This window comes from Polistes canadensis, unplaced genomic scaffold, assembly GCF_001313835.1.
Source record: "Polistes canadensis isolate GaletaPanama2010 unplaced genomic scaffold, ASM131383v1 scaffold_267, whole genome shotgun sequence".
Taxonomy (NCBI): domain Eukaryota; kingdom Metazoa; phylum Arthropoda; class Insecta; order Hymenoptera; family Vespidae; genus Polistes; species Polistes canadensis.
This window is the reverse complement of record NW_014569814.1, coordinates 58,386-80,708: the sequence shown is the minus strand read 5'-3', so window position 1 is coordinate 80,708 and position 22,323 is coordinate 58,386. Positions and strand designations below refer to the sequence as shown.

Below are 22,323 nucleotides of genomic sequence, written 5' to 3'. Positions count from 1 at the left end.
ACTTTTTATTATGTAATTATAAGTATAGATAAGAGTACTATAATTATACTACTCTCGACTCCTAGGTATGTCCAGATTGGTTCTTTCTTTAAATTCATAGAAATAATTCTTCATTTGAAACTCACGAAGAGTTATCGTAATAGATGTAAATTATTTCATTTTTTAATAACAAATTATTACAATATAACAAAAGCATAATTGTTATTAATTTCTATCTAAATGTTTAGTGTAAACCATGATGTATATGCATATACATATATATATATACACACATCGTACAAATATAAAGTGCGTAGTATATCCTTTTGGACGACAGGTAGCACCACTAATTACTTTGGAAAAATACTCTGTAAATCCCCTTTATTCGATTTTGTTTGGTTTCGGGTTAAGTCACATGACAAGTAAGCTTAACGCGATTGGTCATATATCTTTTGATTTAAACATTAGAATCCGTTGCTTGCCTTCCGCTATACGAAAACAGCGGTTTAAATTTTCTAGGAAGGTATTTCGTGCCAGGAAGTATAGCTTCTCCTATAGACTGTAACGTATGTAATAGCGTCTTTAACATTAAGACATTTATTTTCGTAATATATTGTTATCGACATAAAATATCTGAAAAAGCATAAAAATGTCAAAAGACGAAAAGGAGTGCATTATCCCCGATGTTATACACGATTCTAGTAATGGTAAAAGTTATCTTAAAGGTCGTTTCTTTGGTAAGGTAAGTCAATCTCTTTTTCCACCATAAGAACTGCATGTATCTAATGAAAGATGTGAAAATATTTTTAATTATGTTTTTAATAAATACATTTTATATATTCTAATGTCATATCTTTTTTTTTTTAAACATTCTTTTCATAACTTTCTTTTCTTTTGTTAGATTAATATGCATTATTTAGTCAATAATCATTAATTAATATATATCTTAATTTGCTATATTCCTATTATTATTTTTCAACAATGTATTCTGATGAATCATCTCTTAGCTTAATTAGTGTATTCTGATGAATCATTATATTTGATATTAATTATATTGTAAATGATAATAGTAAGTTGTAACTACTACCTGTTGATAAGCATATAGATATATGTTTAGGAAAGTTTCATGTTCTTTTATGTGTATGAATTCAAATTTTTATTCAATTGGCTTGAATTCGTATTTTTTAATGTTTTGAAATTAATATTAATTAAAATAGTAGTCGATAAATTTTGTGTTGAAATTATAAAGTGTATTTATAAAACACGGTGATAAAAAATTCATTTTTATTGGTATTAGGAGAGATCAATCAAATATATATTTATAAGGAATAGAAAGATATTATTGATTTACAACATATATATTTATTTTTTTTTGATGTTTGAAGGGTGGTTTTGCTAGATGCTATGAAATCAGAGAATCAAAATCTCATCATGTTTTTGCCGGAAAGATTGTATCCAAATCGATAATGACAAAGAGTAATCAAAGAGAAAAAATGACACAAGAAATTACAATACATCAAAGTTTAAATCACAGAAACATTGTTGGATTTTATGGATTTTTTGATGATGCGCAAAACATTTATATTATTCTTGAGCTTTGTCGTAAAAGAGTAAGTTAAAAGAATTATATTATATTTTTAATGTCATTTTATATAAATTAATTGTATATCTTTAAAAATTATTTTATTATTTTTTAGTCAATGATGGAGTTGCATAAACGTAGAAAAGCACTTTCAGAATGTGAAACTAGGTATTATATGAAACAAATTTTAGACGGCGTACACTATTTACATCAAAATAGAATAATACATAGAGATCTGAAGTTAGGTAATTTATTCTTAAATGATGAACTACAAGTTAAAATAGGTGACTTTGGATTGGCAACACGATTGGAACATGATGGAGAGCGTAAAAAGTAATTATTGAAAATTATTATTGATAATGTGTCATAATATGATTCTACTTAAATGAAAATAACATGTAAATTTTATTTAGAACACTGTGTGGAACGCCAAATTATATTGCTCCAGAAATTTTAACTAAAGCAGGACATTCTTATGAAGTTGATGTGTGGAGTATAGGTTGTATAATGTATACTTTACTCGTTGGTAAACCTCCATTTGAAACATCGAGTTTGAGAGAAACATATAATCGAATTAAACAAGTTCAGTATAAGACACCTTCGCATCTCAGTAAGCCTGCTATGAACATGATTACAAATATGCTACAAGGAATACCTTCAAAGCGTCATCCTGTATCTAAATTAATGAAAGATATCTTTTTTTCATCTGGTAATTAAATCATTAAACTATTTAATATTATAAAAACAAATAGTACATGTGTTAATACATTAATACTATTTTAAAGGTTATTTGCCAACAAGTTTGCCACTTTCGTGTTTAACAATGGCACCACGTTTGGATATGTTGGAAATGCATAACCAACGTAAACCTTTATCCGAAATGAATCTTAATGCTGGTGGAGATGGAGATGATAATGTGTTTCGCATGCTGAACAGTCCTTCACGTAAAAAACCTTCAGAAGATGTTAATAATGTGCACAAATCAAATTTAGATACAAAGAAAATGTTACATGCATTAAAAGACCAATTAACTGTTGTATTAGCAACTAGGCCATCAAGCGAAACAGCATCTTCTGCAGGTATATACTTAAATATAAATCTTACAACAGAATTTTACTTGCAAAATAATCAAATAATTTTGCTTAATGCAGAATATCTAAGACCATACCAGCTCTCCATGGAACCTTCAGGCACGCATATCCTTTCCTTTTCACATTATAAGATTAATTACCTTCATCTGTTGAAACTTATATTAATTGAATCATCCCTTCAATTTCTGCTGAATTTATTGTAATGCTACGGGTTAATTTATAATTAATAATTTCAAAATTCTATTTCCATATAATATAACTTGAATTAATCTATATAATAATTTATTAAGATATTTTATTATATGTTATTACAATATTACGCAATATATATAATTTAATCTTATTTGAAATATATATTTGTATAGATGAAATGACAGATCCAGCTGCCCAGCCAGTAATATGGATTAGTAAATGGGTGGATTATTCAGATAAATATGGATTTGGATATCAACTATCCGATGATGGAGTAGGTGTAATGTTTAACGATGGCACAAGACTGATAATGCTGGCCAATGGTTTCAATATCCATTATATAAACCGTGATGGAAATGAATTGTACTATACTGTTAAAGATTTTCCAAGTTCTTTAGACAAGAAAATGAAATTAATGAATTTTTTCTTAAAATACATGAACGAGCATTTAATGAAAGCAGGTGGATCTATTGCTGTTAAACAAAGCGACTCACTTTCAAGAATACCTTATATGCATCAATGGTTTAGGACACAGACTGCTGTAGTTATGCAATTAACAAACGGAACGGTACAGGTAAGTTAATCGCTTTATTTGATATTATTTCATTTTAATTGTTGTTTCAAGTTAATTAGTTTGAAATCTCTATTTTATTAATTCTCTGTATATTAATTATTACTTTTTGAGTATTATTATTATTATTATTGTTATTATTATTATTAATTTTTATTTCATTTCGTTTTATTTATTTCGTTAAACATTATTTTTTTAGATAAATTTCTTGGATCATACAAAAATAATTATGTGCCCTCTAATGGCTGCTGTTACTTACATAGATCAAGATAAAAATTTTAAGACTTACAGATTTCAAACTATCCAAGAAAATGGTTGTTCGAAAGGTCTTTATAAAAATTTAGGATATGCATATGAAAAACTTGCATTAATGTTATCAAATTCTCAGCGATAACATATTACATTAGAATAAAATTATATAAGAATATAGAACGGATAAATACGTTAATTTCAACCTGAAAACACACACACAACTAAGTGTGTATCTGTACCTTAGGTTTAAAAACAGTAGACTACGAATTTATATTATATTGTCTTTATTTTTTATTTTTTCTACTGTCTTTCTTTTTTTTTTTTATAGGCGTATAATAAAAATTTGATAAGAATTTTTTTTTTTAATACTTAAAACAGTTAAAACAGTTAAAACAATATCGAGTGGCTTATAGCTATTGGTAGTATTTATTAAATTTGTAATGACTTAACAATAATTTATTTATATATTTTAATCTTTAAAGTATATGCCACAGGTGTCATCTATTATAACTATATTTTATTACGTGCGGTATTATTTTTCTGTTTCTTTTTCTTTTTTTTTTTTAAATTAATATTTTATCAGTATTTTTCTATTCATTTTTTATATTTTTCGAATTTTTTTCTTAATTGTAATAGATGCTAAAATTGCTTTCTGATTTTTATAAGTAAAACCATGTTAAATTTAATGTTTACTTTCTCTATCTCTCTCTCTGTCTCTCTCTCTCTCTCTCTCTCTCTCTCTTTCTTTCTCTCTCTCTCTCTCTCTCTCTCTCTCTCTCTCTCTCTCTCTCTCTNTCTCTCTCTCTCTCTCTCTCTCTCTCTCTCTCTCTCTCTCTCTCTCTCTCTATATATATATATATATTTCTTTTACATATTCCATGTTATGCATATTATAATGCAGATTAGAAAAATGTTCTCATAGCTCAATGGAGTAGTGCAATGTAATGTACGATCGATTATAACAGTTCAAAAAGCAAAAAGAAAAGAAAAAGAAAATAAAAGAAAGACAGAAAATATTTAGCATGACTGACTATCTTTATGTGTTTGTTAAATAAAATCAAGTAATACGATAGGAATGATGATGATGACAACGAAATCATGTCAAACAATAGTTATTAGTACAAATTCTTTTTAGCTATGAAAATCTCTCATATGTTCTTAAATAATAATTATAAAATTTTAATTCTATAATAAAAGAAAAAAAAACAAAAGCGCAGGAATTAATAAATGCCTCACATATCTAAAAACAAAATAAAAATAACTAAAGTATTTTAAATATATATATATTTACATTTTTTCTATATATATATAGAAAAGATAAATAGAAATAGTTTTCTATTATATCATAGGCAGGGATCTATGCTAATTATAAATTGATTTAACAAATGTAAATAATTATCTAAGAGGATAGACAATAAGATTATAAATATAACGTTGTAAGAAAAATCAATTAAGTAACTACAATAATACTGTTAACATTATTTTTAAATATATAAACTGATTGTATATCAATTTTGAATTTAAAATAGACAATAAACTGTTTTCTTATATTTAATCGTCCGGAAGAAGAAAGTTTCTTTTGCTTTTTCTTACTAAGTTTTACGTTAAGGGCTACTTTTTATCATTAGACCTCAAATTCTCGTAAAGAATTGAAGATAAACACACACACACACAATTTTTTCAACAAAGAATTTTTTCCTTTCACCATAGAAGCAAACCAAACTGGTGCAGAACCCATATTTCGGCACTATTGATGTAGCCATTTTATGATATTGTACTGAAATAGATTTAATAAAGTTTAGAGATTAGATTATATATTTGCATAAAAATAGTTAGATAAAGTAACAATTTTCGGGACAATCTAATAGAGATATCAATATAAATAAATTGATATTCATTTGTTACTATCGTTTTTCTACTGTAATATCATTTGAATATTTGCGCTGTAAGATTTAATTTAACACTGTGCAACTAGACGGTGCTGACGTCGTATTCAACCCTTCGGTGGTGATGTAAAAGAAATATGCTTGTACACATACGTAGAATACTTGTATATATTAACATATATAAACCTGTATATATATATGTACACATAAGTTTGTGCAGTGGACTCTCAGTAAGGATTAGGTTAGTCTCGAGAACGTGTTCTACGGTGCTAATTGTATGATGTAGTTTGGTGGAGCAAAAGAGAGGCGGCAAAGAATAGAAATTTTTATAGCAGTGCGTAATGTTTCTTATTAATTAAAGTGTTTTTTTATTCGTTTGAAAGACTCGATTAATATTTTTACTATATTTGTGATATCTTTAATTATTTTTTTCTAAGGCGCCACTTTACCGTAAAGAATAGTAACGCGCGAAATCTTGATATATGAATCAAGAATTTGTGATAAAAAAGGAATAATTTATAATCGGTATTAATTATAATTAATCAATTACAATAGTTTATCGCATCCTTTTCTATACGTGAGTATAATTTATAATATTTAAAAATGATATTAAAAAACTTCTCATATAAATACAGCGAAGAAAAGAAAAATGATAAAAAGAAAAATATAAGAATCCGAGATATAATTCGTTTAATTAAGAGCGATCATTTATATTATCATAATATTTACTATAATTATAAGATAATGTACATCTGTTTTTATTATGAAATTAAAGGGAACATACACATAGAGAGATAAATGAGAAGGAAGAGATATAGAAATAGGTAAGAGTAGGGGGGAGGTGAAAAAGAAAGAGAAAGAGAAAAAGGAAGAAAGAGATAGAAACAACAACGCATTTATTCTGGTGATTCTGAAAATATCTGCTACGAGATCTTCCGAGAAATACGATTATAATATGAAACCTTATTATAGGAATAATGCAATTTTTGTTTTTTATTATATAACTCGTTTAAACAATTTTGTTTTAAAGATTTTGTTCTCTTTCGTTTTTCGTTAATTCATTCGCATCTCGTAAGATTCGATAAAAGTCGATTGCAGTGTTATATTTTACGAGATCATAATGACGCTTGAAAAGTAATCATGTGTATACGTCACAAACTGTGAATTCTATTCACGCATGCGGATAAATCGTTCCGAGTGTGTTCGACCTTCGAACAAAGAAACATGCGCGGAAGAACCTTGAGTATGTTTAACGAAAAGAACTTTTAATATTTTATTTGATCGAAAGTTTGACCTATGTAAATTCCAAATTTTTCCTTTAGATCGATGTGCGATGATATATTTTTTAAAATCACGCACGAGAATTGTTTTGTTATCTGTTTTTATCTCTTTTCTTTATTTTTATTTTATTAATATTTAATAAAAATGTGGAAACAGTGTTTTGGTAATGCGTTAATTAGGTTTGAATATTATTTCTTAATATTTTGTATAATCGGTAACAGATTAATGATCAAGAATCATTTATAGATCGTTAGTCAGCATATGATCAGTTATATTTTAATGATCGATATTTTCTAGGATCAAAGTAATTCGCTAATACTACGCATTGTCATTCCAAATTAAATGTAGACACGTCACGTGCTATCAACAATTGACCCCACTTTCAAAGAAGAAAGATGGGAATTCTCCATGTCTCTCAAGCGTTACACGTATTACGCTATTTAATTCTCTATCGTTTAAGCCTACGTATCTTTTCTCGTTTATACTTACTTATATACTACACGAAGTCTACAACAGATATATATTTACAACGTGCACGCATATCAACGTATATAAATATAATCAGCTGTAACAAATTATTTTCCTTTTAACGACTCTGTTTGTTCGCTTCGTCAAAAAATAATACGATAGGCGATATTGTTCGAATTCGAGTTCTAACTTCGAACGTTCTGTTATGAACGTGTTTATTTAAATACGAACCAATGAATTATATATTACATACACAGCAATTATCACAAATATTTGGATGTTGTTAGATCAATTTTTAGCAACATATATAACAATTGCAATTATTTTTAGTAATTAATATATACAACCATTTTCTTCAATAATATACGCGATGAATCTGAATTATTTCGATGATATATATTACTGTAAGTTCATACAAAGAATCTTAGTTTAATGTTTAAGTTAAGCTCATTGAGTATTCTATTAGATCCCTTAACGTGTTCGAGAATGAAAAAAGAAACAGGGAGGGTTACTTTCGAAGGGTCGTCCTATATAAAAGAATTGATCGACTGAACTGTCTTCTCTTTTTATCTTTACCCTTAGTTATTCAATTTCTATTCGCATTCAAATTAATTATACTAACAAATAATATTTATCGAATTAAAAATAAATATTATACGAATTAACTTAGGAATTCTATACAGATATTTTTCATTTTTTAAAATCTACAAACAAAAGATTAGTCTAAGGAGTTCCAGAAAATTAACCCGAAAAAAGATTGAACCAAAATGTTCATACATAACTGGCAGGGTTCTCGAGGACATCTGTATTTATTTAGAGTTCAAACTAACTGTTCAGGCAAATAATAGGCTCACGACCAATAGTAAATCACTCCTTCCTTTTTCGAACATCTTATCGCTTATTTTTATTCTTCAATGTATTTTTTTTCTCTTTCCTTTCCGAATTATGCGCTTATCTTCCTGAACAATTTGTCTTGAAGTATTTCAAAGCACTCATTCCTGTAAACTAGTATTTTGATAAGAAAACCGAATCTTATCGTGATATTAACACTTTCTTTTTGATTTGATTTATAAATAACATTGAAAGATACAAATCAATCGATCAACAACAAATTAATTTCATTTACAACAAGTATAATTAGAAATATAAATCCAGTTATTAATGTCACAAGTGGCAATGAATTTTATTACATGTCGATACATAAAATATTGACAAAAATGTAACTTGTGTTACACGTCAGAAATCTTATCAAGGTAGTGACGCAATTTAATATGCCGTAATCAAACAGTTTATTATTAAATAAATAAATAAAATAATTAATTAAGCAAGAAATAAATTTATTGCTGTTTTTCGTTTCGTTCTTGTAACTTTACATCTTATATAAAATTTCATTATATAAAAGTTACTAATATACTCTTGAAAATAATGTTAGGTAAAAAACAAAGATGCTGACTAACGATGATATAAGTGTATATATATATATTATTCTATATTAATGCACCTATGTGAAGCAATGAACATATGGTCAACTAAAATTATTTTCTGGTATAGATACATGTAATTAAAAGTAATGTATTAAAGATAATGTATTAAAGTTCTATTCGTTACCATAGATGAAGTTAAAATAAAAATTACGAAGGAAAAATATAGAATGTCATTGATGATAAGAAACTTTAAAACTTTGAAATAAAAAAAAGAAATAAATTGCTGCATTTTAACTGCAATAGATATAGCATTCGTATATTATATGAAACATTGCGTAATTTTTGTTTTTGTTTTTCTTACATACACAAGAAACTTCTTATTTCTGTCGAAATTTTTTATTTACATTTCATAATCGATTCTCATTAAAAAATATATAATCTCTACTACAAAATCGGTTGACCTCGACTTCGAAGAATTTTATAAGTTATGCAGGTATCTCCACGTTTCTTTCCTTTCTCTTACTATTTCATCGTAGCTCCTAACTTTTACGATCATTCACAGCCACCTGTTGAAACGATAGTATGACGAAAATAAAAATTCAATAATAATTATAGCTTTCTTTAACTTATATATATATATTGGGCCGAATAAAACGTTTCTTCGTATTTTAATGCAAAAAATAAAAGAACTTTTGTTATCTCATAAATATATATGACGTGTATTTACACATCTGTTCGGATTTTTTTAAATGTGCAAATAAAATAGATTAGAAAACTGAATATCATTTACTTTTTAAAATAAGATAGAATATATTTATTAAAAATTGTAAATTAAATTCTGAACTCTAGAAATTAAATTGAATTTTGTTTTGTTCCTCGCAATAGAAGCTCTCGTTTCTTGTGATCGTTGAGATAGAAAGGATATTTTAATGACTTTTAATGCTTAAGATATTCATTCTTGCAAATCAATTATTTGAACAATGACGCAGTTTGATTTTAGATAAGATAGATATGGTTTATAATTGTGTGATACGAAATGTTCTTTTAAATACACTCAACCTTCTGAGATACCAAATTATTTCGGATTTTAGTTCTGCGACGAATGCCTCTCTCGAGATAAAAGAAATTTGTTGCGAATATTCTACACTGCAAGAGGATGATAATTATTAAATCATGTCGAGGATTCTATAACTATCACTACTACTACTACATAACAGATCGTTAATATCTTCCTGAATCCTTGTGTAAAAGCCGAAGATTTCATTTTGGATTGATCATAATTGGAAGATTAAACAAGAAGATTTTGTGTGCTGTGATGTATATCGAGTCGTATTGTTTAAACTTGCATTCAGTGATAATTTTGCTCTCAATCGTTAAGTACTCGATCATTAAAAAGATATTTAAGTGGATTTCAAGATAAGTGTCACTTTAAGTTAACGTGATTAAGAAGATAACTGTGCTTGATCGATTAGTGATATATTTTAATAGGGTTGTTTTTTAACGTTTACATAGTAATTTAAATATATTATCATATTTCTTCTATAAGAAAAAAGAAAATTTTATTAATCTACACAAAAGAAAAGGAAAACCATGGATTCGAGTAAATCAAAGATTAAGCCTAATCCAAGGGAGAAGGCAAATTTCATTTCCGTACTATTTTGGTGGTAAGTAATTGTTTATAATATTTAAATTGATAAAAAAACGAAGTTTTCGACGATGCAATTTTCTGATAATAAGTAAATAAACGGTAAAAAGCCATATGGATTTATTGGCGAATCTAATAGTATTAAAAATGTGATTACTATTAAATATTAATATTTATTACTTTTCATTTATGATACATATATGCATGATGGATCAATAAACTGATCATATACTGTATTGTTATTGCAAACACGTGCTATAAATTGTAGTTTTCTTATTTAATATTTAATTTCTAATATCATTCTTCTTACGAAACATTCATTGTATCATGAAGTATTATTAAATAAAAAAAAATAATATGCGTTTAAGAAATTAACGTATACATCCTGGGTTTATACTGATAGATGTTCGAATGAATATCGTTAAAATCACAAGAGAGTTTAATAAAAAAAATCTGGACAATACTGATTCAGCTAAAAAGTGCATGTAAAAATAATTTTTTTCGTTAATCGTAGCCTTGTCAAGTTATGATGGTTGATATAGATTGCTTAATATAGATAATTACAATTTTGAGAGAAGGGAGGGGGTGTATATTTATACAGTAGTGATCATTTGTAATAAATCTAGTAATAAATTATTACCACACTTCGTTTGGAAGATAATTGAGATTTAAAGTACTATAGTTGTAAATTTCATTCTTTGTATACAAGTATTTTTGAACATGAACAAATATTGTCTGGAAAGATAAAAAAAAAAGGAACATCACGTAAAAAAACAAATATACGACGTAATCTATTACGAAATATTATGCAATTTGACGATTGTTCTTGAAATTGTGGTTTAGAAAATCATTTACAATGCATAATATTTAAAACACGGTAGTAAGTTTTTATCACGGCTCATCAGCATTGATTTTTAACTTTCCAAAAATCACAAGAAAAGGAAAAAAATTGTTGCATATTTTTTTCTAGCTGATTCAGAGCAGTAGAAATTTTCTTCTTTTGAAATTTTCTAAGCTCGATTTTCGATTGTAATATATCTATAAATAGATGCACTCTACTTCCATATATTTATTTATGTACAATTTTGTCGCGTTAATGTAATATATGTAAAAGATAATATTTAATAGAAATCAAGTTATTTAAAAGTTCTTTTAACTAATTAGGTGGTCGTTGAATTTATTTAAAATTGGGTACAAAAAAGTATTAGAAACAGATGATTTATATGATCCCTTGAAAGAAGATAGTTCTACAGCCCTTGGAGATAGATTAGAAAAGTAAGTATATATTAATAAACCTAGATTAGGTATTAGATACAAGATTAGATTATTTTTGTATTTATTTTAGACGATGGAAGATCGAATTGGAAAATGCGAAGAAACGAAAACGTAGTCCGTACTTTTTGAGAGCGATATTTCGTACTTTTTTAATGGAATATTTCCTTTTAGGATTATTACAGATACTTAATGAATTTGTGATAAGGTATTATCAGTAATTAAAATTATAATCAAACGCAATATGATATGCAAAACATTGATAATGGTTAATATCTAAACCTTTTTGTTTATCCTTGTTAGATTAGGAACACCATTACTATTGGGTGGTCTTCTAAGATATTTTAGAAAAGGTAGTGGAGAAACATACCAAACTGCACTTTTATATGCATCCGGTATTTGTATAGCAACAGCGATTAGCGTAATTACAATTAATCAAACCATATTTAAAGCATTTCACATTGGTGCCAAAGTAAGAATTGCAGCTTGTTCCGTAGTCTACAGAAAAGTATGTAAATTATTACACGCTTATATTTGTTAAATTAACATATATAATTTATATATATAATAGGTATATATTCCTATACACTTCCTCGTATTTATCCTACTGATCAAAATGATTAAATTTAAATAGATATATGTTTGTGCATTTAACAGGCATTAAGATTAAGTCAAACAGCATTGGGAGATACTGCTCCAGGAAAAGTAGTCAATTTAGTGGCTAATGATGTTAATAGATTCGATCTTGTTTCCATTTTTATACACCATATGTGGTCCGCACCACTTACTGCTTTAATCATTGCCTATTTTCTTTATACTGAAGCTGGATATTCTGGTCTCTTTGGCATCGCTGCAGTTTTTGTAGTCGTACCAATTCAGTGTAAGTATATACGATCGATAAGATTACTGTTTTGACTATATGTATGCATACTAGTACCGGAAATCAATATCGAGTTGCAATTATCTTTCTTTATCTTTCTTTATCTTACTTTAATAGGGGTGCCAATAAACGATCTGTAAACTTTACGATCATATTATTTCTATTAACTAATTTTTCATCTTATTTTAATCAAATCAATTTATAATATTTCATTAATTTTGATTTATTCGAGAAGAGAAGAGAAAAGTTAATAATTATTGTTTCGTTTATAACATTCTATCTTACTTACGTAAACTCATTTTGGATTAACAATAGTTATTTCGTAAGATGCATGTAGTTATAAATATCATTTGCATTTGCACACACTTACTCTTCGTTAAATGCATACAACGCGTTATTAATAATATAATGGTTAAAAAAAAAAGAAGAAGATACAAAGACGTAACAAAGTCCCAAAATAAAAGTTCCTTTTCTTGGGACTATCGTTACGTCGAGATAATCTTTTTGAAAATGATTGTCTATGTTTGTTTCAGCCTATACCGGCAAATTGTCTTCTAAATTCAGACTACAGACAGCTATAAAAACCGATGAACGAGTACGTCTGATGGACGAGATTATTTCTGGCGTGCAAGTAATAAAAATGTACGCTTGGGAGAAACCCTTCTGTGCGTTAGTCGAATTGGCTAGAAAATTGGAGTTGCAAGTAGTCAGTAAGAGCTCTTCTATTCGTGGAATCTATATGACTTTTAATTTATTTACCACGAGAATGGCACTTTACTGTACTCTCGTATCAATGATTTTGCTTCATAATGAATTGACTGCCGAAAAAGTATTCGTTTTTTCATCGTACTTCAATATTCTTGCTCAAACAATGTCGGGAATGTTTGTACGTGGTTTTGCCGAAATTGCGGAATGTCTTGTGGTAGTAAGAAGACTTCAAAACTTCTTGATGTTCGACGAATTTCGTAGTAATAATATTACTATTAGTAATAAATTATCGAGAAGTCCTAATGGTAGTATTACCTCTATATCGAGACAAACTTCGATCAGAGCATCTAGACAAGATTTGCCTTATATGGATGATGATGTCAATGATGAAAATTATATTGATGATAACGGAACAAATTTGCAAAATGGATTAGTCATCGTCGCCACCGATTTGTTGAAAAACACGGCGCATCTTGTTAACGGTAAATGTTTTATTTTAAAAAAGAAAAGAAATGCAGCTTCCTACTATTCTGCTATCTTTTTTCTTTCTCTTTCTTTTGAATAAATTTGAAAATGTAGAAGTTCTTCGTAAAAAAATACGTGACATTTGTAAATGATTATATAATATATATTTAAACTGTTATATTATATACATTGGTGCTTTTGGAATTGGACAATTCTTGTTCCACCAATGTGTTTATGCAATGTAACGAGTTAAATATAAATCACTTAAAAGTTTTTTTTATGCGATCTATGCAAAAAGTATTTCTTTTGACTTTAAAAATTTGTAAATTTATGGTTGTTATGAACAGCGTACGATAAGTAAGTATTTATTCCTTTTTTTGTATGTACGAGAAAGTACATTTCTATAAATAAAAGGAACTAGAATTACTGTGAAAGTAATTTTATCATTGAATACTCTGACTATAAAGTAAAAAACTTTAATTTCTTTCATTTTTGTTTACAAAAAATGCTAAAAAAATTGTTTCCGTTATAACTTTCGTGCCACTTACTACATTTTTTCGTAATAAATATAGTATAGCATATTTTGTTGCTTCTTTAATCTCTGACGGAATAGTGGAAAATCGCACAAAAAATAGTATATACAGTTTCAACTAAAAATATTCACGTCTAATAGAAGCAAAATTTAGAGGCATGTAAATAGCTATTCAATTATTTAAACATTTCATTTTTGTTTTAGATAAACGTGTTTCCACAGCCGATGATTTATATGCAATTACGATGACTAACGTAGTGGCAAATTGGGATTCTAATCATACAGATACAATATTAGAAGGTATACAATTATCATTAGAGAAAGGGAAATTATATGCAGTTATTGGGATGGTAGGATCAGGTAAAAGTTCACTACTTTCGACAATACTCGGTGAGATGAATATCATAAATGGCGTTGTGAAATGTTACGGTAATGTGAGTTATGCTTGTCAAGAGGCATGGGTATTTGGTTCTACCGTTAGACAAAATATTCTATTTGGACAACCATACGATCGTCAACGTTATCAGCGTATAATCAAAGCTTGTGCCCTTCTTAGAGATTTCAAACAATTCCCACAGGGTGATTTAACGATCGTTGGTGATAGAGGAAGCTCTTTATCTGGCGGTCAAAAAGCTAGAATTAACTTGGCAAGAGCAATGTACAAGCAAGCGGATATTTACCTTTTAGATGATCCTTTGAGCGCGGTAAAATATAAATTACATTGTCTATAATAAAATAGAAAGATTTACGTGTTATGCGTTATATAATATTTATAACTGTAGTATATAAAAACAAGTTAAAGTATGTAAAATATTAGATTTTTAATTAAATTGAAATATTAGGTCGACGCCCATATAAGTAAACATCTTTTTGAAGAATGCCTTCAACGATACTTGGCAAATAAAACTCGAATATTGGCAACACATCAATTGCAATACATAAAAGAAGTCGATGCTATAATACTTATGGAACGGGGAAAATTCAAAATGTATCAAAAATATCACGATCTTCTGATCGATTATCCTGAATATAGTAGTTTATTGGCAACGGATAACGAGATGGGCGAAGATACTTCTTTAGATACGAATTCGATAAGAAGACAATTTTCCTCGTTGAGTAATAGGGTAAAGTTTTCAACTATTATATATATGTATAATTAATAAATAAATTGTACAATGAATTTTTTCTATTTTGTGATTTTCAATTAGTTAACTATCGCAAATACCAATACATGTATATTAATTAAATTGATTTTTAATTCAACAGAGCCATACGCCAGAAGCTAGTAGCGCTTGTACAGACGACGAAGAAGAAAACGAGAATGTTGAAACACTTAATAATGGTTTAGAAGGGACATCACGAGGCGTAATTAAAGGATCCATTTTTATTCGTTATTTTCAAGATGGTGCCAATCTCTTTCTTGCCTTGACAGTCTTGTTTTTAATTATTCTCACACAATGCGTCGCAAGTCTTAATGATTATTTTATCCCAATCTTGTAAGTTATTGGTCTCTATATTGTACAATCTTAAATGTTTATTTATAATATTAATATTTATATTATAAATATTTGACTTCAGGGTTACTGCCGAAGAGACATTACATTATCGAAATGAAAAACTTAATTTCACTGAGGAAAATGCAGAACCAAGACGAATAAACGATACTTATATTTATATTTATACTGGAATCGTTCTTGGAATATTCGTTATTGGGATAACGAGATCTTTAATTTTTTATAAAATGTGTATGCTATGCAGTCAACGTTTATACGACATGACTTTTAGCGCATTGATTAGAACTAACATGAGATTTTTTGATACTAATCCTAGCGGAAGAATTCTTAATAGATTTTCCAAAGATATTGGAGCTATTGATGAGTTATTGCCTAAAGCTTTGTTAGATGCTGGTCAAATATGTATGCTAATGTTTGGATCATTGGCAGTATCATGCATAGTGAATCCTTTGTTTTTAATACCTGTAATATTTTTGGGAACGATATTTTATTGGATTCGTAAAGTTTATCTTAAAACTAGTAAGAATATTAAACGTTTAGAGGGCATAAGTAAGTTTTATTTTATAATTATTTTTTCGTTTTATTTTAAAAAAAAATAATATTCTAGTAATGAGTGTAATAATTTATATTTTTGATTATACAGCACGATCGCCAGTGTTCACACATTTAAATGCCACGTTAAATGGTCTTTCAACGATAAGAGCATACGGCGCACAAGAAATATTAAAAAAGGAGTTCGATAAATTTCAAGATACGCACACGTCTACAGTGTACATGTATATTGTAACTAGTACAGCATTTGGATTTTCTTTGGATATATTTTGTTTCATATTTACATCACTTGTCACTTTCAGCTTTCTTTTACTGAATACAAGTACGAATTATTTTCTTCCGCTTATTCGATCTTCTTCTTCGTTTTTTTCCTTTTCATTTATTTATTAATTAAAAGTAAAAATATATATATCCATATTTGTTTTGCTATAATATGAACAGAAAATTCGTAATAATAATTATAATAAAATTTTCGTATTTAGATTTTTCTGGCGGAGAAGTAGGCTTGGCAATTACGCAAGTTATGGCTATGACTGGTATGATACAATGGGGAATGCGACAAAGTGCCGAAGTAGCTAATCAAATGATGTCCGTTGAACGTGTCCTTGAATACACGCAACTTCCACCAGAAACTAATTTACGTAATAAAGGAAAATTTTATAAGAAAATTGACAAACAAATTACCAACGAATTACCGCAAAGTGCACCTAAGAATTGGCCTAGCCAAGGTTGTATTAGATTTAGAAATGTATACATGAAGTATACAGATGAAGATCCACCGATTTTAAAAAATTTAAATTTTTTGGTTCTTCCACGTGAGAAGGTATACAATTTATTATGCAATTGTATTTTATTTGTATTATAATTTAATAATCATTCTTACAGGTTGGTATTGTGGGAAGAACAGGTGCAGGAAAATCGTCATTAATATCAGCATTATTCAGATTAGCAAAGGTTGAAGGAGTTATTGAAATTGATAATATTGATACAGGATCTATATTTTTAGAAGATTTACGATGTAATATATCAATCATTCCTCAAGATCCAGTTTTATTCTCAGGAACATTAAGACGTAATCTAGATCCATTTGATGAATTCTCGGATAATATAGTTTGGGAAGCTTTGGAAGAAGTTAATATTTTTATATTTTTAACTGAGCAGGGAATAATTTCTAGCGAAAAGAAAAAGTCAAAAATCATTTCCTGTTCAGTAGTACTACACCTGCTAGAAATATCCTGATATGAATATTAACTAATTTTTTTTGTTTATAGGTCGAATTAAAAGAAGCAATAATAGGAAATGGAAATGGTTTAGAATTACGAGTACTTGATAGAGGTAGTAATTTCAGTGTTGGTCAAAGACAACTGATATGTTTGTCAAGAGCAATTTTACGAAACAATCGTATATTAATGCTCGATGAGGCAACAGCCAATGTAGATCCACAAACAGATGCTTTAATACAACATACAATAAGAAAGAAGTTTGCTTATTGTACAGTATTGACTGTTGCACATCGATTAAATACTATAATGGATAGTGATAAAGTATTGGTTATGGACAAGGGTCGTATGGCGGTACGTTTTACTATTAACAATTATTTTTATACTATCTTTAAACTATTTTAAATTTATTTATTATTTTTTCTAATTTCTTATACTTATTAAATAAATTTTTATAATTTTTAGGAATATGATCATCCACATATACTATTACAAAATAAATATAGCCAATTTACTTCATTAGTAAAAGAAACTGGTAGAGCTATGTCCGATCAACTTATTAAAATGGCCAAACAATCATATATAAACAAATATGGAGAACAAACCTTATGATATTTTTTCTACATATTTTTCTAACGTTACTTAACAATCTTAGAGTTAAATCATATTATTAATATCGGACTTTTAAAGCCTGATTGTTCCTTAGTTCATAAAAATTCTATACCAAGAAACTATAGTTATATATGTAGAGAATAAGTATACACATACAGATATTTCTATTTTAATAAGTATTATGCCAAAAGATTCCTTTAATTACAAAAAAAAAAAATATATATTTCATATTATATTCGTGAATAGCTTTTTATTGCATGTATGTATATACATATATAAATATTTACATGTATAGTACATGCATAAATAGTTTTCTTTTTTCTTCTCTTCAAATCTAATCTATATTTATCAGATTTTACTACTTTAATCTCTTGACAAGTACAAATACTTGCATATACTATAAAAGTACTTATATTTTTCTACTTTACATTTTATCTAAAAAATATTTCCAAAGCCCATAGATCCTAGCTCCGAATGTGATAATTTAAAAAATACAGAGATCCTAGATTATTCTCAAATACAGTTATAAGGTGCTATAAAGTATTCCTAGCCAGAAAAACATATTAAGAAAGTATATTAATAAGTATAATAAAAAAATTTTGTACTACCAAATAAAACTATTGAATATGTATAATGGTATAATCGACTGATTAAAAATATATATATAGGCATATATAGTTTTTAAACGAGAATTATGTTATCTTATATACGCATAGTGCACGTATTATACGATTCATAAATAAATGTAATAAGAAAAAAAAAAGAAATAAAATAAAAAAAATAGACTTTGTAAATTTGACGCATTGATCCCTTATTGACAAATTCAAGTAACCTTGTATTTTAGTTCTTTTTATCAAATATTATTATGCAAGGAAGAAGATATTAAAGCCTTGCATTTTTTCATACGAATTCATCCGATAAGTAATTCATAAAAATATCTCGATTCTTATAGGCGTATTGTGTATTATTTTTCTTAAATAGTTTTACACCTGAACGCTATCGATTATGATATTTTCTGTAATTAAAAAAAAATACTGCAAATAATACTGTTTATTTAACTCAAATAAAAAAGTAGAATTTTTGTTTTCATTGTTTTAAAAAAGTACTTAATTTCCGAAATATTTGGAAATGGCAATTAAAATAGCTTATAAGCTTTTAAATATATCTTCACATGTTCCTACATTATAATGAAATAATAACTTCGTTCTCTCGTGAATCATGTGAGCCGTAACTGTTATCAGTAAAAAGTATATTTCGTGTTCTTGAAAAATAAGTATACGTTTCTTTCCAAAATTTAGATTACAAATAATCTATGCTACGTTAGTTTTACATATCGCTCTATATTTTGTTATTATGTATGAGAAATGATATTTCAGTGGTTTTGCTAGCGATAAAAGTTCTCAGTCGTTTTTAAATTTTCGATCATATAGGAGTCTAAATAAGTTGTGCGTATTTAATTAATAAATATATCCAAAAAATCAAATCAATTCGAAAGAGAAATTATGTATAGAATTAATGTTAACCGATAAAAAAACATGAATATACAAAAGTGTCCTGTTAACAGAAGTCCGGAAGAATCGGCTAATTTATTTAGTGCTTTAACTTTTTGGTTTGTTTCGATTATAAAATTACTACTAATTATGTGAAATTTATCAATCTATCTCATTATTTGTTTTAACTTGTATACTATATTAAATTAGGTGGCTCAAAGATATATTTAAAAAAGGATCGAAAAGGATATTAACGTTAGAAGACATTTACGATCCTTTGAAGCGCAACGAATCGAAAAGGCTTGGAGATTTGCTCGAAAAGTATAATCATTTATTTAATATTCGAATGTTCATTAAATTTTTTTCCTATTATTTTTTTCTTCGTTGACAATGAAAAATAAAATTAATTCTTTATACAATTATGCACAGAGAATGGTGCCGCGAGTTGGAAAAAATAGAAAATAACGAATATTTATTAAAAAAATACGGTAAAAAGAAATTTGGCGAAAGTACAAAGCCGTCCATAAAGAAAGCTATATTTCGTATATTTGGGAGAAAATATATATTATTATCAATACTCGTATTTATAGAATGTATAATATTAAAACCGTTACAACCAATTCTTCAAACATGGATCATTAATTATTTCAATGTTTCTTCAAATTCTAAACAAATAACGAAGGAAGAAGTAATTGGATATGCATTCGGTTTAGTCCTCGATATTGTTATTACTGTTATTCTTGATCATCATGTGCATTTACGAAGTCAAGAAATAGGAATGCAAATACGTGTCGCTTGCAGTTCTCTGGTATACAGGAAGGTAAACCAACTATTGACTATTAAAATAGATAAAAATAGCAATTAGTGCATCGTGATATAGGATTTAAACGTTCTTCGGTTGTTAAGTAAGTGGCAACGAATTATTTACTTTGTGGTATTTTTTTTGTATTTTTTATGTGCAACCCATAAAGTTTCTAAAATGAATACTTCAAGAAGTATATAAATCATATCATACCTTGTCTCTAATATTTTATCTTTGATAGATGAAGTACGTATTAAGGTCTTATTACTGAATATTAAATATGATAAACACATTAAAGTAATTATTACAGATATTACGGCTAAATAAAATATCGCTAACGCTAACAACTAATGGTGGGCAAATAATTAATATTCTAAGCAATGATATGAGCCGTTTTGATGTAGTAAGTCCTTATCTGCATTACGTATACATTGCACCAATTCAGGTAATACACAATTAACTTTTTAACATACAAATAAAATATAATTCGACAATATAAATGGACATTAATTAGGTAACATTAAGTAATAATAAATTAATAGCTTTATAAGGTATGACAAGAATGACGTAATTGTATGCCAAGTGATTTAAATCCTAATACAAGTCATTACAATTATAAATTTATGCTATGTAACAATTGTAATTATTGGATTATAAAATTATTCAACAATTCGTAGTTCGTAGCAACAACCCTAATAATGTGGATAATGGTTGGAAATTCAGTATTTATTGCTATTGGTTGTTTTTTACTGATCTCTTTACCAATTCACGGATATTTCCCTATAATAAGTAATCGTGTGAGAGCAAATATAGCAATATTAACAGATAAAAGGATACAACTTATGAGCGAATTTATAAATGGCATACAGGTAGTTAATTTTTAACGATAAAAATCAAAAGAAAAAATAAATATTCTTCTAATTGATGCGAGTATTTGAATAAAAATATGTTTTGCTTTAGGTGATTAAAATGTATTGCTGGGAAAACCTGTTCAGTAAATTTCTGATGGCAACACGTATCGCGGAAATGAAAAAAATTCGACTCGCCGCGTTAATTCGAACATTGTCTCTTTCGATGTTAGTTTATACTGAGAGAATCGCACTATTTATTTTTATGGTATCATACGCTCTTATGAACGGAACTTTAAATCCTGAGCATACATATCTTTTGGCAACATACATCAACATATTACAATTAACATTAATCATGCATACTCTGCAAGGTCTAATGTTATGGAACGAGACTAAAATAAGTTTCAATAGAATCCAGGTTCGCTTCATCCTTTTTTCCTTATAAATATAAATTAATAATTATTAATTATATTCATTTTTTATAACAATAAGTAATTTTAAATATATACTATTACGTTTATTTAATTAATTAAATAATCATATATTAATGAATAATTTTGTCAGGAATTTTTAATGTTGGACGAAGTTATATCAACCACTGAAACGTCATTGACGACAGCGAAATATAAAAAAAGGAGATATAAAAATGACTTAGAGAGTTGTAGGATTATTTTCAAGAATGAAGAACCAGTGATAAATGTTGAACCGATTAAGCCGGCATCCATTCAATTAATTAGGGTGTCAGCAAACTGGGTGTCTAATAAATTACCACCGACTCTGTGTAACGTTAATTTGAAAGTAGATTCAGGCCAGCTTTGTATTTTGTTTGGTCAAGTTGGTGCAGGAAAAACGGCCCTTTTATACGTACTTTTGAAAGAACTACCTTTGGGTGCTGGAACCATAAATATTCTTCAAAACATGAAAACGAAAATGGAATCACAGACTGACTTAAAACAATTCTTCACCGATAATCCAAACATTACAATTTCTTATGCCTCTCAAGAACCGTGGCTTTTTGATGGAACCATCAAAGAAAATATTCTTTTCGGTCGAG

The 22,323-nt window shown here is 27.6% G+C and overlaps 3 protein-coding genes across 4 annotated transcripts in view; all 3 read left to right on the top strand.

The window, feature by feature from the left end:
* The first annotated feature begins 445 nt into the window (after window positions 1-445).
* Window positions 446-3,842, top strand: LOC106790885 (serine/threonine-protein kinase polo). Its single transcript, XM_014756118.1, has 7 exons — window positions 446-721; window positions 1,365-1,589; window positions 1,677-1,894; window positions 1,975-2,270; window positions 2,347-2,640; window positions 3,018-3,418; window positions 3,615-3,842. Exons 1-7 carry the CDS (start codon window positions 629-631, stop codon window positions 3,807-3,809), a joined length of 1,722 nt encoding a protein of 573 aa, XP_014611604.1. The 5' UTR covers window positions 446-628; the 3' UTR covers window positions 3,810-3,842.
* Window positions 3,843-5,772: 1,930 nt separating this feature from the next.
* On the top strand, window positions 5,773-18,915 carry LOC106790901 (multidrug resistance-associated protein 4). Of its 2 annotated transcripts, XM_014756144.1 has the most exons (17): window positions 5,773-5,887; window positions 5,991-6,130; window positions 9,818-10,390; window positions 11,536-11,646; window positions 11,717-11,851; window positions 11,947-12,151; window positions 12,301-12,523; window positions 13,057-13,713; window positions 14,433-14,932; window positions 15,071-15,352; window positions 15,495-15,724; window positions 15,807-16,291; window positions 16,386-16,616; window positions 16,777-17,117; window positions 17,180-17,425; window positions 17,566-17,868; window positions 17,980-18,915. In XM_014756144.1, the coding sequence occupies exons 3-17, from the start codon at window positions 10,317-10,319 to the stop codon at window positions 18,124-18,126; spliced, it is 4,170 nt and encodes a 1,389-aa protein (XP_014611630.1). In that variant the 5' UTR covers window positions 5,773-5,887; window positions 5,991-6,130; window positions 9,818-10,316; the 3' UTR covers window positions 18,127-18,915. The 2 variants fall into 2 exon arrangements, with proteins under 2 accessions (XP_014611630.1, XP_014611632.1); XM_014756146.1 differs by lacking the exon at window positions 5,991-6,130 and having other exon boundaries at window positions 5,797-5,887.
* Window positions 18,916-19,550: 635 nt separating this feature from the next.
* The window catches only part of LOC106790883 (multidrug resistance-associated protein 4-like), a 6,168-nt gene continuing 3,395 nt past the window's right edge, over window positions 19,551-22,323 (top strand). Inside the window, exons 1-7 of the mRNA XM_014756115.1 lie at window positions 19,551-19,735; window positions 19,827-19,937; window positions 20,046-20,436; window positions 20,729-20,863; window positions 21,096-21,287; window positions 21,379-21,687; window positions 21,834-22,317. Of these exons, the coding sequence (XP_014611601.1) occupies window positions 19,662-19,735; window positions 19,827-19,937; window positions 20,046-20,436; window positions 20,729-20,863; window positions 21,096-21,287; window positions 21,379-21,687; window positions 21,834-22,317 (1,696 nt within the window). The 5' untranslated portion in view covers window positions 19,551-19,661. The remainder of the gene's footprint in view (window positions 19,736-19,826; window positions 19,938-20,045; window positions 20,437-20,728; window positions 20,864-21,095; window positions 21,288-21,378; window positions 21,688-21,833; window positions 22,318-22,323) is intronic.